Genomic DNA, 14,905 nt, shown 5'->3' on the forward strand with positions numbered 1-14,905 from the left:
CTGGAGGGGCCGCCTTCAAAGCCCTCTAAAAAAAACGCCCCTGGAATGGTGGGGGGGGGGGGGGGGGATTTCCCAGGAGGCTTTGATGTGGAGGGAGACGCTCCCAGACGCCAAGGACACAGGCGGGCGCAGACAGGCGGCAGCACGAAGCACAAAGACGAGCAAAGGGCACGCCGCCGAGAACCCTTTCATCCTCCGCGACGGAACAACTCCCCCCGGAAATGCCAGGCTGGCAACCGGGTAGCGTCGCTGAGCGCCGAGACCGGGCTCCGGCTCCCGAGGCCGAGAAGCGAGATGAAAAACCAAGCTGCTGCTCGTGTCCGTCTCCGTGGAGATGTTACTGGAGAGGGGAGGGGGGGGGTGTGGGGGGTGACGACCCTGCACGCCGGGAAGGACAGGAGCCGCGTGCAGCCCCTCCTTCTCGGTCTCTCCCTGAGAAAGCTGGGAAAGCTGGGAAAGCTGGGAGCTCGGGTTCGCGAGCACAGCCAGACCAGAGCGGCCAAGCTCCGGCCTGCCGCTCTGGCGCCCTCTTGTGTTCTTGAAGGGGAGAAGGCGGCGGCGGCGGCAGAGGACGCGGCGCTGTCCCCTTGGTCTCCTCCGCTCTCCGCGGGCTGGGCGCCACCTGTGCCACACTCCTCCTGTGTCAACACGCAGGAGGTGAAAGCCGCCCAAGGTCGTGCCGCCTGCTTCCTTTCCTAGTGGCGAGGACGTCCTGGCTACCCATCATCCAGGACCGAAATCCAATACAGGGGATTCTGATCCCACACTCTCCCCCTGCTGCACACAAGAAGGCCTCCCACCGGGCCCGTTACCGAGCGAGACAGCGACCAGCTTCCCAGAGCATTGTCAGTCAGACTCCCAGTGCACAGCAGTCTGATCCACTCCAGGTGTGACAGTGCTGTCAGACTCCCAGTGCACAGCAGTCTGATCCACTCCAGGTGTGACAGTGCTGTCAGTCAGACTCCCAGTGCACAGCAGTCTGATCCGCTCCAGGTGTGACAGTGCTGTCAGACTCCCAGTGCACAGCAGTCTGATCCACTCCAGGTGTGACAGTGCTGTCAGACTCCCAGTGCGCAGCAGTCTGATCCACTCCAGGTGTGACAGTGCTGTCAGTCAGACTCCCAGTGCACAGCAGTCTGATCCACTCCAGGTGTGACAGTGCAGTTAGTCAGACTCCCAGTGCACAGCAGTCTGATCCGCTCCAGGTGTGACAGTGCTGTCAGTCAGACTCCCAGTGCACAGCAGTCTGATCCACTCCAGGTGTGACAGTGCTGTCAGTCAGACTCCCAGTGCGCAGCAGTCTGATCCGCTCCAGGTGTGACAGTGCTGTCAGACTCCCAGTGCACAACAGTCTGATCCACTCCAGGTGTGACAGTGCTGTCAGACTCCCAGTGCACAGCAGTCTGATCCCCTCCAGGTGTGACAGTGCTGTCAGACTCCCAGTGCACAGCAGTCTGATCCACTCCAGGTGTGACAGTGCTGTCAGACTCCCAGTGCACAGCAGTCTGATCCACTCCAGGTGTGACAGTGCTGTCAGACTCCCAGTGCACAGCAGTCTGATCCACTCCAGGTGTGACAGTGCTGTCAGACTCCCAGTGCACAGCAGTCTGATCCACTCCAGGTGTGACAGTGCTGTCAGACTCCCAGTGCACAGCAGTCTGATCCACTCCAGGTGTGACAGTGCTGTCAGTCAGACTCCCAGTGCACAGCAGTCTGATCCGCTCCAGGTGTGACAGTGCAGTTAGTCAGACTTCCAGTGCACAGTAGTCTGGTCCGCTCCAGGTGTGACAGTGCAGTCAGACTCCCAGTGCACAGCAGTCTGATCCACTCCAGGTGTGACAGTGCTGTCAGACTCCCAGTGCACAGCAGTCTGATCCACTCCAGGTGTGACAGTGCTGTCAGACTCCCAGTGCACAGCAGTCACAACAGGGTTTTGCTTATTGGCTGAAGGGCTTCTGTAAAGAAGCCAAAAGCACATCCTGGTGAGATCATGCTCAGCACCCTATCCTCAATAAATGCGCTTGGACAGCTGTGTTGATATTCACTATATCCAGGCTTCTGCTGCATTAATACATAATTTGTCCTTCACAGTAAATCAAAATGGAGATTGCTGTGCAAGAGAAGTCAGTCTACATTCCTGCAGCTGTGAGACAGGCAGACAGAACTGCTGTAAAAACATAATTTCATCTAGTCTCCTGTAAAAACACTGTCAACTTATGTTAGTTTTTTTTCACAGATTTACACAACTCTTTGGAACTGCAGTGTTGCAGAATGCCTGACTGCACCCTTGTAGAAATTGATGCAGTGGATAACCCTTAGCTTTCCAGTAAAACTCTCGTCTGAGCTCCTGCCTGAGTCACTCAGCACCTGCACAATCAATCCTGCCGATTCAAGGTGAGCTGTGACCTTCAACTGGTGTCCGTAAGGCAGCCAGCATAGAGAAAAGGCATAAGTTGTGCAATTTCCCCTCCTGGTGGCCAACTTGGGTACTGACAGCCTGAATTCCCGATTCCCAGCTCTGCTGGTGCCGGATGAAAGCTTCCAGCCCAAATCCCAGACAGCAGGAATCCTGCAGGATCAAACCCTGCCGTCAGCAGTTAGAGCTCGCCCTCTTCCAGATCAAGGCAGCAGGGAACAGCAGGGGGCTGGTCAGGCACAAAGGCCAGAGGAGGTGGGGAGCCCTGCAGGCATTGAGGTGAGAGAATCTGGGCCTCAGTGTAAAATCAGTCTTGCAGACTTGCAGTCTTGCTGGTGACACACTTCACCCATGAGATGAGCTGATAAACCTACAAGGTGCTTTTTCTTAGTACCACTTCATGGCTGATTTCTTTATACCTCTATGGCCCTGTTGTGCATAATTCTGATGAACCAATACGCCTTCAGGCCAGAGAAATGCAGATAATGCTGAATGTTCATGTTTATGTCCAGGAAACAGGGGTAAAATACGGCCCTGGCTCTGGTACTTAAAGCTGCACTCGACAGCGCCTAACACCCTATAGCCTGATCTGGTCAGATCTCAGTAGCCAGCAGGGCTGGGCCTGGACAGCGCTGGGGTGAGAGACCTGCAGGGAGAGCCAGTGTGCTGAGAGTGGTGTTGGTCGACCAGCAGGTGGCGCTCTCCTAACCTCAGAATTTCCAAACCAGTGCCAATCCTGACCAATCAGCTTTTTGTCATTTTGCTTTCAAGTCAAATGGCAGCTCTGTCGGTTGGTCTGTTGGTTATCAAACCTCGGCTGGTGATGCCTGTTGGCTGCCGGACCTCGGCTGGTGATGCCTGCCGGTTGCCGGACCTCGGCTGGCGATGCCTGCCGGTTGCCGGACCTCGGCTGGCGATGCCTGCCGGTTGCCGGACCTCGGCTGGCGATGCCTGCCGGTTGCCGGACCTCGGCTGGCGATGCCTGCCGGTTGCCGGACCTCGGCTGGCGATGCCTGCCGGTTGCCGGACCTCGGCTGGCGATGTCTGTCGGTTATCAGATCTTGGCTCGTGAAAGAAAGAGTCAGAGTCTCCTCTCCGTGGCCTTCCTCTGCTCCTCACTGACTCAGTGAAATAAAATATCTCATGACCTTACTCAAATTGTTCTTCATGCCAAAGGCCTCCATTTGCCTGCTGTGGGTTGGCTGTCATGAAACAGAGCTGCGTCATTTTATTTTTAGTTTATTCTATTCTTATCTGTACCCAAAAGTTACAAGACAAGCAAAATTCTGAAGACCCGGAAATATGGTGATTGAGATGGTGAGAGAGAGTCAGAGTGTCCCTTCACCTCCTGGCCTGGTGAAGCACGGATCCAGAGTGTACGAATACCAGGCCTTGAGACTAAGAGGCGAACAGGGGTGTGTTAAAAACAGAAAGGAAACAAACTCCACTGATTCCAGAGTCTACGGAGTCTACATTTCAAATAAAGGATCCTATAGGTTGTCTCAGAACCACATGACCTGGCCCGCAGACTCGCCACTGCTCAGATCCGACGGCTTCACACAGACCCAGGATATCAAACACCGAAACATCGGCCTTTCGGGCAGGGCACAGCGCGCGGAACAACGAGGACCGAGGCCCCCCGCTTCACAGGGGCCTCCGGGCCAGACAGCTGACCCCTGAGGGCCGAGCCCCTCTGACAGCCGGGGATATTCGTCCCAACAGCGCCTCCTGTTTTCTAGCTGCCTCTTCCCATCGTCATTCCAGGTGGAACTCTCGCCGCCTCCGCGACCTGCGGGGCCAACGCACGGGACAAGCCGAACCGCCCGCCAGCGTGGGAGAGGAGGCGGTCCAGACAGCAGCCCGGCATGTTCCCACACCCGCCAGCAGGGGGCGGGAGAGCGGGAACGAGGGAACAGACACAGCAGCACCGCGATGCTGATGCGGCCTAGCGGCGCCCTCACCTGCCCTGACCCATTCGGACATCATTACCCCCACCCCCACCCGGCGGACATCGTCCTACCTCGGTGGCGCCGGCGAGGCCGTCCACCTCCGCGGGGACGCCGGCCGGCTGGCTCCTGCCCGTCTCGGAGGGGTCGCCCGGCCGCCCCAGCTGCCCGTAGTCCGCCCTGCCCCAGCTGAAGACCCGGCCGCTGTCTGCAACACGAGCACAGCGAGCGCTCAGCCTCCAGAGGAGCAGAGGAGCTGAGGAGCTGAGGAGCTGAGGAGCACAGGGGGACAGGAGTCTCACCGCACAAGACTCGCAGCGAGGCGATTCTCCAGCACCTGTCCGCACCGGCATCACCCTCCCCATCCTGAACCAGTCGGCCGCGTGCTAGTGAGGGACCTGCCTCCGGCCTCAGCCCACAGACAACCGGACAGTTAAACCCCTGATTCCATCCATCCATCTTCTCACTGCTTCGCCCAGTCTGGGTCGCAGGAGAGCCGGAGTCTATCCCGGCAGGCAACGAGAGCATGGCTGGGCACACCCTGGACAGGACGCCAGTCCATCGCAGGACTCGCACAGACACACTCTCACGCCAGGGCCAGTTCTCCCCAGAAGCCTGTTACCATACCAGTGTGTCTTTGAACTGGGGAGAACTTACAAACTCATGCAGATAGACTTATGACCCTTATAAAAACAATATAGTCATGAATTTGTCTTGACCGACACATAGGGGCCCCATGCCTCAGTCTGCCAGGCTGGGTGTTGATGCACAGGAGGACAGTCGGCTCTCTGCACTCACACACAGCTGCAGATGAACCCCTCCACCCCCCCCACCTCCCCACCTGCCTCACCTGTCCGGGCAACCAGGTGTGTCCACCCACTCCACACGGCCGTCGCCACTCCCCCGCCCAGCAGGGCTCGGTCCACACACCGGGGCAGGGGCAGGAAAGGCAGAGAGACACACAGCTGCTTGTGCTTATTACTACCCCAGAGGAAGACATCGCCCCCTGCTGCACGACACAGGAGACAACACAGGGAAGAGTGACAAATGACTGGAGCTTGTTTGTTTGATGAAAGAGTCCAAAAACAGCACTGATTAGATGATACAAGTACACTGGGAACAGAACAGTAACTAATCAAAGGCTATGTTAATCAGCTGAAGAAAGGCTCCTGCCTGCTATGACAGAAAGTCCTACACAGTCCTGTTACACAGCAGAGCAGGGACAGCTCAGACTGTACCACCTCATCGGCAGGAACGGGGGGGCGGGATGAAGAAACCCTGCACCGCAACGCCCTCAGCTTCGTGGTATTCACCTGTGAGACAGACGCAATGGTAGGCCCCAGCTGCCACCCCACGGGGAGCCACATGGTCCAGACCTGCACAGCAAGATCGCAGAGGGGTCAGAGCCCACATAGACAAGACCTCTGTAAAAATACTACGACACTACAGATGGGGCTCTAATAACAGTATTGATTTACTAAGCTCATCAAACAATGCCAAAGTATGCTTGACGTAAGCACCTCTTTCCAAGATAACTGAACTCTCCTCTCTCCTAATAAGAGAGGGCGGTGTGGTGGCCCTGTGGCTCAGGATCTGCGCCTGTGGCTGGAAGGTTGCCGGTTCGTATCCCGCGGCCAGCAGAGGAATCCTACTCCGTTGGGCCCCTGAGCAAGGCCCTTCACCCCAACTGCTCCAGGGGCGCCGTATAAATGGCTGACCCTGCGCTCTGACCCCCAGCTTCTCTCCCTGTCTGTGTGTCTCATGGAGAGCAAGCTGGGGTCTGTGAAAAGACAAATTCCTAATGCAAGGAATTGTATATGGCCAATAAAGTGATCTGATCTTACAAGCAGTAGCTGTTCTGGCTCAGGTAGCCTGACTGACTGTGACCGCTGAAACATCAACACCGACTGATTAAAAGGTGGTCACCTGGCACCAGGCAGGGTTCCCAGGCATTCAGGTGTGCCGGCACCGGGTTCGGGCACAGAGCCCGCTTAGCCTGAGCAGCCAGGCCAGTCCCCCACTGGAACACGTGGCCCGAACCTGGAAGACACAGGACACAGGAGGAACGCTCCTCAACAAACCCAGTTCTTCGTACAGGAGACAGGAGACAGAGAGCACACAGGTGGGCCTAGCATGCAGAGCACATTAATTCCTTACGCTATACTGTGCCTGAGGCCCCTCTCATTCCTTTAATTTAATTCCTTACATTTATACAGCGATTTCCTGGACACCCCACTCAGAGCTCTTTACAGGTCATGGGGATCCCCTCCACCCCCACCAGTGTGCAGCCCCACCTGGATGATGCTCCAGTCCTCTCACACACACCAGCTCTCAGTGGGGAGGAGAGCAGAGTGATGAACCAGTTCAGTTCAGTTCAGAGATGGGGGTTATTAGGAGGCCATGACTGGTAAAGGCCAGGGGGAAATTAGGCCAGGACACTGGGGTAACACCCCTACTCTTCTAGAGAGACACCCTGGGATTGTTAATGACCACAGAGAGTCAGGACCTCGGTGTTACATCTCATTCGAAAGACGGCGCCTGTTTACAGTATAGTGTCCCCACCAGTATACTGGTGCATTAGGACCCACACAGACCGCAGGGTGAGCGCCCCCTACTGGTCCCACTAACACCTCTTCCAGCAGCAACCATAGCTTTCCCAGGAGTCTCCCATCCAGGTACTGACCAGGCTCACACTGCTGAGCTCCAGTGGGGCTGCCAGCTGGGAGATGCAGGGCGAGAGAGGTGCTGGCTATCAGTTTACTGCAAAACAAAAACTGGTTTGACAAATTAACAATAATGAAAATAATCATCGTAGATGCCCCGGACTCTCCGGAATCTGACATTCACGTGCCCATCTCCTGTCTGCGGCTCACTGGGAGAGGTATTAGTGGGACCAGTAGGGGGCGCTCTCCAGCTGCCTCCATCTCTCCTACAGCGACGGCGAACGTCACTAGATCAGGCTGCTAACGTCTCTCCTTTCCTTGTGGAAGTGAAACGACGCCGAGTGGATCTGCTGCCCAAGCTGTGCTCCCGGGGGAGGGGGAGCGGGTCGGAGGGCGGAGATTTCCCGTTTTAAGTGACTGGACGATTGTTCCGCCGCGGCTCGGTTTGTCTCACGCTCGACCGACGACATTTTAACGGATTGGCCGCAAAATTCCTTCTGCCAGCCCGTGCTCTGAAGAATCGGGCGTCGCGGAGGGCGTCTGCGTGAAAGAGAGAGACGGGGCTGGAGAGCGTGAGGAGGGATCCCAGTCAGGCGGAGTTAGAGAGATCTGGGCAACGACTGCGCCCCCGAATATCCACAGGGGCAGGGAGCAGGAGACCGGCAGTGTCCCAGAAACCCGGAGCGACGTCTTCTCCTCCGATACTTTAATGGAGGTGTCACGGGACCACCTCAGGGTTAGGATCAGGTGTCACTGAAGCCAGGGAAAAATCAACGCAGAACCAGTGTCCTGGTGCTCAGGTGCTCTCAGTGCAAGAAAAAGCACTGAGCCCAGAAAAACCACCAAACTCTAGTCTAGTCAAACTCTGCCCTGCCATACAGGTGAGCTGACAGGAGGCAAGGACATCAACAGGCAACACACAAAATACAACAGCACCCCCCCCACACAAGCAGGAACAGCTTTACCACACCAGCTATATGAACTAAATAAAAACGAGCATGCTCAATGTCTTCCTTCACGTGCACTCTGGGGTGAGGATGCTGATGAGTGAGCACAGAGCGCACATGAAGGTCAGGCAAACCTGGAATGTGAAAGTTCGAAAGAGGGGCAGAGGGGACTCACCTGTGACAGCCAGTGCGTGCCTGAGCCCCGCGGCCAGTCCTACCACCCGTTCAGAGAGAGACTGGGGAACAGGAGACACAGAGAGAGGGACTGAGGAACATGAGACACAGAGAGAGAGACTGGGGAACAGGAGACACAGAGAGAGAGACTGAGGAACAGGAGACACAGAGAGAGAGACTGAGGAACAGGAGACACAGAGAGAGGGACTGATGAACAAGAGACACAGAGAGAGAGACTGGGGAACAGGAGACACAGAGAGAGGGACTGATGAACAAGAGACACAGAGAGAGAGACTGGGGAACAGGAGACACACAGAGAGAGAGACTGGGGAACAGGAGACACACAGAGAGAGAGACTGGGGAACAGGATACACAGAGAGAGAGACTGAAGAACAGGAGACACACAGAGAGAGAGACTGGGGAACAGGAGACACAGAGAGAGAGAGACTGGGGAACAGGAGACACACAGAGAGAGAGACTGGGGAACAGGAGACAGTGGTCACTCAGGGAACAGGATACAGACAGAGAGACTGATGAACAGGAGACACAGAAAGAGAGACCGAGGAACAGGAGACAGGGGGTGAGACAGGGCTGCAGCCTGAGCCCAACACTGTTCAATATCTATATTAACGAATTCGCAGGAATGTTGGAACAGTCTGCAGCTCCTGGTCTCACACTACATGACACAGAAATCAAGTTCCTGCTCTAAGCAGATGACCTGGTCCTGCTGCTGCCCACAGAGCAGGGGCTGCAGCGGAACCTGGCACTGCTGGAGCAGCACTGTCAGACCTGGGTGTTGACAGTCAATCTGGACAAGACCAGAGTTATGGTTTTCCAGAAGAAAGCCAGACCTCAGGGAAACAAATTCACACTGAACAACAACACATTGGAGCACACATCCAGCTACACATACCTCGGTCTCACCATCAGCTCTTCTGGGAGTTTTGACCTGGCAGGGAAGGCACTGAGGGAGAAGGCACTCAGGGCTTTCTACACAATAAGGAGGCTCTTCAACATCAACCCACCAACAAGAATCTGGCTCCAAATATTTGAAAGTGTAATCCAACCCACTGCCCTATACGGCAGTGAAGTGTGGGGTCCCCTCACAGACCAGGATTACACTCAATGGGACAAACACCCCACAGAAACTCTGCACATGGAGATCTGTAGAAACATCCTCCGTGTGCAGAGAAAAACACCTAACAACGGGTGCAGGGCCGAATTAGGCCAGTACCCACTATTGATAAACATACAGAAAAGAGTATTAAAGTATTGGCTACACTTTAAAAACAGCGACCAAAATTCCTACCACCACAAAGCCCTGCTGAGCCAAGAGCTGAGCCCTAAACAGAGCCCCCTGAGCCAGCTGGTCCTGAGGCTCACTGACCTGAGCCACACCGATACTAACCAGCCTCAGGACAGCACTGCTAGAGCAACACAACTCAAGCACATCACAGCACAGATCAAACAGCAATATCTCACACACTGGGACAAACACACACAAACACAACATAAACTGGAATGCTACAGAACCCTAAACAGACATTACACACTTGTTGAATATTTGACCGAGATAAGAAACAGCAAAAGGAAACAGACGCTGACGAAGTACAGGCTCAGTGACCACAGCCTGGCCATAGAAACTGGGCGACACAGGCAGACCTGGCTGCCCAGAGAGGACAGGCTGTGCTCCCACTGCCAGCGGGGAGAAACAGAGACAGAGGTGCACTTCCTACTGCACTGTGACAGACACTCTGGGATTAGAGAAACATTCTTCCCTAAACTCAGAAATCTAGTCCCAGAGTTCCCACACCTGCCAGAATCACAACGGGTCCCAATCCTACTGGGAGAGGGAGGAGGGAACTCAGTTGAACTGGCAGCCCAGTATGTGATCTCCTGTCACAGCCTGAGGAACAGTGAGTCTGTCTCCCAATAATGCTCAATATGTTCACAGTATATGTCAATATTTTATGATATGTCTTTGTTGTAAATGTCTGTAATATGTCTGTAGATTTTATTTTATTTTTTTCATGTTAATTTTACCCATTGGTCATGCTAATAACATCACTTTATTAACCTTTTACAATTTCTTGCATTAGGAAATTGTGTTTTCTTTTCAAGCAGCTTGAATTGAATTGACTGGGGAACAGGAGACACAGAGAGAGAGACTGAGGAACAGGAGACAGAGAGAGAAACAGAGACTTCCTACAGCACTGTGTCAAATACTCTGGGATTAGACAAACATTCTTCCCCAAATTTACAAATCTAATCGCAAAACTCCTACACCTGCTAGAATCAGCACAGCTCCCGATCCTACTGGAAGAAGGAGGAGGGAACTCAGTTGAACTGGTATCCCAGTATGTGATCTCCTGTCCCAGCCTGAGGAACAGACATTGAGTCTGTCTCTCAGTAATAATAATACAGTGTGTGATCTCCTGTCCCAGCCTGAGGAACAGTCAGCCTCTCTCTCAATAATAATAATACAGTGTGTGATCTCCTGTCCCAGCCTGAGGAACAGACAGTGAGCCTGTCTCTCAATAATAATAATACAGTGTGTGATCTCCTGTCCCAGCCTGAGGAACAGACAGTGAGCCTGTCTCTCAATAATGCTCCATATGTTTGTATGTACATGTATTATGATGTGTCTGTATTGTAAATGTCTGTAGATGTTGTGTTAATTGTATAGGCTTTGGCATTGGATTTTGGATTTATTCATAGGTCATGCTAATGAAGCTTCTTGAATTGAATTAAAAATTGACTGGGGAACAGAGAGACACAGACTGTTTAACAGCAGTCGACCCCCATGTCTACTGCTTGACCACCGACAAAACTGAAATCAAGACAAGACCCTCGGAAGGACACGGGTCCGAACATGCTGTCCCACCTGGATCTGCAGAGGCTCTGCGCTGTCTGCTAGGGGCCGCCCAACACCAAGCTGTCCAAAAGCATTGGAGCCGCAAGAATAGAGGGTCCCCCTGTCTGGACAGAGAGAGAGAGAGAGAGAGAGAGAGAGAGAGAGAGAGAGAGAGAGAGAGAGAGAGAGAGAGATGGGGATGGGAGAGAGAGAGAGATGGGGAGGGGAGGGGAGAGAGAGAGAGATGGAAGGGAGAGGGGAGAGAGAGAGAGAGAGAGATGGGGAGGGAGAGGGGAGAGAGAGAGAGAGAGATGGGGAGGGAGAGGGGAGAGAGAGAGAGATGGGGAGGGAGAGGGGAGAGAGAGAGAGATGGGGAGGGAGAGGGGAGAGAGAGAGAGAGACCACCTGAAGCGATAACTGTTGTCTACTTTAATCCCACCCAAAAAGTAAAAGCCTAACTCTGAAAGGCCTTTACTCCAGTTCAAAATCTGTCCAGTCAGCCTGGGGCTGTGCCGGCTGGTGCGTCCTCTCCCACTCCCACTGAGCTGCTGGAGGTGAGATGGGACGCTGTAGACGGGACGATCCCCTCCCCCTCCAGTGACCAGGAGTCACATCCTTGGGCTTCCCTGGACCGAATCCCTGTTTGTGTGCTCCTGCAGTTCTAAACCGGCCTGACTCCAGGGCCTGAAGGACCTGCCTTTAAGGCTTAACCAGTCCCCACAAAAGAAAGACTGAAAGACAAAAGGAGGGCGCAAGAGAAGCCCTTAGTTCTTACAGCACTCTGATGGGATCTGATTTTCTGGGGTCGCGCCCAGACGAGGCAGGACACGCCGCGGACATAGAAAGCACTGGCGGCCTACTTCCTCCCGACTCTGTGCTCGCGGCTCACCTGTGAGGAGGAGAGTGAAATCCCAGCCGCAGGCCACCTGCTCCACCGCCTGCCCGCCGGGGCCGGGGCAGAGGTGAAAGGTCGTGACCTCTCTGGTGTGGCCCAGGCCCAGCTGTCCTCTGTGGTTCTGTCCGCACACCAGCAGCTGTCCCGCGCCTGCAGACAGGGAGAGTAAACGCCGGTTTACCCACAAGCCCAAGAGGCTCCCCTGTTGCGCGATCACGGTTCCTCCATTATTTGCCCCCGTACCAGGGCGATTCAGAGGGCCGGAACAGCAGGAGGCAAAGACAACACCGAACACAACCCCGACTGGAGAGACAGGTCGCCCCCACCCGCCCGGCGGGCTTCCCCGCACTTACCCGTGAGCAGGACGGAGTGCCCACCTCCCCCGGCCAGCCGCCGCAGGGCCCGGCCCGCGGGGTCGCCCTCCTCCACCTGCCCCGGCTCCACCCGGTCCTGCCGGTGGCCCTGCCCCAGCTGCCCGTGGCTGTTCGCCCCCTGCGGGTGAATGATACCCCGTCACGTACTGCAGGCGGACAGCTCGCTCACTCGCTCGCTCGGGGCGATGGCAGAGCCCAGACGCCACCCAGGGGCCTCCTGACCACGAGCCCTGAACAACAGCCCCGGCTTTCACACCTGGAGGAGCACCGTCTGAGTGTGCACGAGAGGGATTATCCATCCACCGCTGGGAACCACAGTGTGCACGAGAGGGATTATCCATCCACCGCTGGGAACCACAGTGTGCACGAGAGGGATTATTCAACCAGCGCTGGGAACCACAGTGTGCACGAGAGCGATTATTCAACCAGCGCTGGGAACCACAGTGTGCACGAGAGCGATTATTCATCCACCGCTGGGAACCACAGTGTGCACGAGAGGGATTATTCAACCAGCGCTGGGAACCACAGTGTGCACGAGAGGGATCATTCAACCAGCGCTGGGATTATCCATCCAGCGCTGGGAACCACAGTGTGCACGAGAGGGATTATTCAACCAGCGCTGGGAACCACAGTGTGCACGAGAGCGATTATTCAACCAGCGCTGGGAACTACAGTGTGCACGAGAGGGATTATTCAACCAGCGCTGGGAACCACAGTGTGCACGAGAGCGATTATTCAACCAGTGCTGGGAACCACAGTGTGCACGAGAGCGATTATTCAACCAGCGCTGGGAACCACAGTGTGCACGAGAGCGATTATTCAACCAGCGCTGGGAACCACAGTGTGCACGAGAGGGATTATTCAACCAGCGCTGGGAACCACAGTGTGCACGAGAGGGATCATTCAACCAGCGCTGGGAACCACAGTGTGCACGAGAGGGATTATTCAACCAGCGCTGGGAACCACAGTGTGCACGAGAGGGATCATTCAACCAGCGCTGGGAACCACAGTGTGCACGAGAGGGATTATTCAACCAGCGCTGGGAACCACAGTGTTCAGGAGAGGGATTATTCATCCACCGCTGGGAACCACAGTGTGCACGAGAGGGATTATTCAACCAGCGCTGGGAACCACAGTGTGCAGGAGAGGGATTATTCAACCAGCGCTGGGAACCACAGTGTGCACGAGAGGGATTATTTAACCAGCGCTGGGAACCACAGTGTGCACGAGAGGGATTATTCAACCAGCGCTGGGAACCACAGTGTGCACGAGAGGGATTATTCAACCAGCGCTGGGAACCACAGTGTGCACGAGAGGGATTATTCAACCAGCGCTGGGAACCACAGTGCGCACGAGAGGGATTATTTAACCAGCGCTGGGAACCACAGTGTGCACGAGAGGGATTATTCAACCAGCGCTGGGAACCACAGTGTGCACGAGGGTGAATATTCAACCAGCGCTGGGAACCACAGTGTGCACGAGAGGGATCATCCATTCAGCGCTGGGAACCACGGTGTGCACGAGAGGGATTATCCATCCAGCGCTGGGAACCACAGTGTGCACGAGAGGGATTATCCATCCAGCGCTGGGAACCACAATGTGCACGAGAGGGTTTATCCATCCAGCGCTGGGAACCACAGTGTGCACGAGAGGGATTATCCATCCAGCGCTGGGAACCACAGTGTGCACGAGAGGGATTATCCATCCAGCGCTGGGAACCACGGTGTGCACGAGAGGGATTATCCATCCAGCGCTGGGAAAGACAGAACGTGAGCTGGAGCAGGCCGTGTCCACAGCTCTGTCACGCCCGCTGGGCCGGTCCCTTCTTCTCCCACAGGTCTCCCCTCTCCTGCCTCCTGGGGTCACTCTGCGCCCTTGCCCAGGGCCCTGCCAGCCCAGCGTCGGCCACCAGCCAGCGGGTCAGCTCCACCTAACTGCCGGGTCCAGCTCTCCAGAACCCGACTGGGACTTCAGATCCTGCTCACTTTCCCTGCCGGAACGCCCAGACTTCCCAGCCCTGGTGCTGGGGAGCCACCAGATTCAGCCAATACTGTGATCACGGAGACCCCTTTACCCATTTTCTGTTTCTAAAAACTTACTAACTTACTTACGAATGCCTACAGAAAAAAAACCCAAATCCCTTAACTAAGCAGACCTGAAAGCAATTTGAAAATTAGCAGATTACTTTTTTGAAAACCTAAACTGAACAAACTCCAAAGTGTTGAGAATTCCCAAGCAGAATCCTGGCCAGGTCACATGCAAGAGAACACATCACTCCTGTCCTGGAGTCCTCGCACTGGCAGCCTATCCGGTTTTGTGCAGACTTTGAAAAACTCATGCTCACCTATGAGGCTCAGCATGGCTTGGCACCACAGAACCTTTCTGATTCATTATCTTTCTACTCCCCTCCTCGCACCCTTCTTTAATCTGACTCTGGTCCCCTGTCTGTCCCCTGAGCTTGTCCACTCTGTGGGTGACAGGGCTTCTCCTGCTGCACCCCAGAGCTCTGGAACTCTCTCCCCACGGATATCAGAGTCTCCCACCCTGAGCACATTCAAATCCAGACTCAGGAGCTTTCTCTTCAGAAACAGTGCTATTCTTATAACTGTACTTTAAAAGGTGCTATATAAATAAAA

At 55.0% G+C, this 14,905-nt stretch overlaps 1 protein-coding gene across 11 annotated transcripts in view; it reads right to left on the reverse strand.

Annotated features, from left to right (window-relative positions):
• Positions 1–14,905, reverse strand: part of sergef (secretion regulating guanine nucleotide exchange factor) — a 36,909-nt gene that overhangs the window by 21,677 nt on the left and 327 nt on the right. For 6 of the 11 annotated variants that reach the window (XM_088611551.1, XM_088611548.1, XM_088611550.1 and 3 more), the window contains exons 2-9: positions 12,249–12,387; positions 11,890–12,045; positions 11,031–11,125; positions 8,148–8,208; positions 6,289–6,402; positions 5,676–5,738; positions 5,213–5,371; positions 4,437–4,570 (exon numbers count right to left, since the gene is read on the reverse strand). In XM_088611551.1, the coding sequence (XP_088467677.1) occupies positions 4,437–4,570; positions 5,213–5,371; positions 5,676–5,738; positions 6,289–6,402; positions 8,148–8,208; positions 11,031–11,125; positions 11,890–12,045; positions 12,249–12,387 (921 nt within the window). Of the gene's footprint in view, positions 1–4,436; positions 4,571–5,212; positions 5,372–5,675; positions 5,739–6,288; positions 6,403–8,147; positions 8,209–11,030; positions 11,126–11,889; positions 12,046–12,248; positions 12,388–14,905 lie in introns of those variants that run through there. The other 5 variants (XM_088611546.1, XM_088611552.1, XM_088611555.1 and 2 more) reach the window with 5 other exon arrangements.

This window comes from Lepisosteus platostomus, chromosome 18 (genome assembly GCF_059453375.1).
Source record: "Lepisosteus platostomus isolate fLepPlt1 chromosome 18, fLepPlt1.hap1, whole genome shotgun sequence".
NCBI classification, from domain to species: domain Eukaryota; kingdom Metazoa; phylum Chordata; class Actinopteri; order Semionotiformes; family Lepisosteidae; genus Lepisosteus; species Lepisosteus platostomus.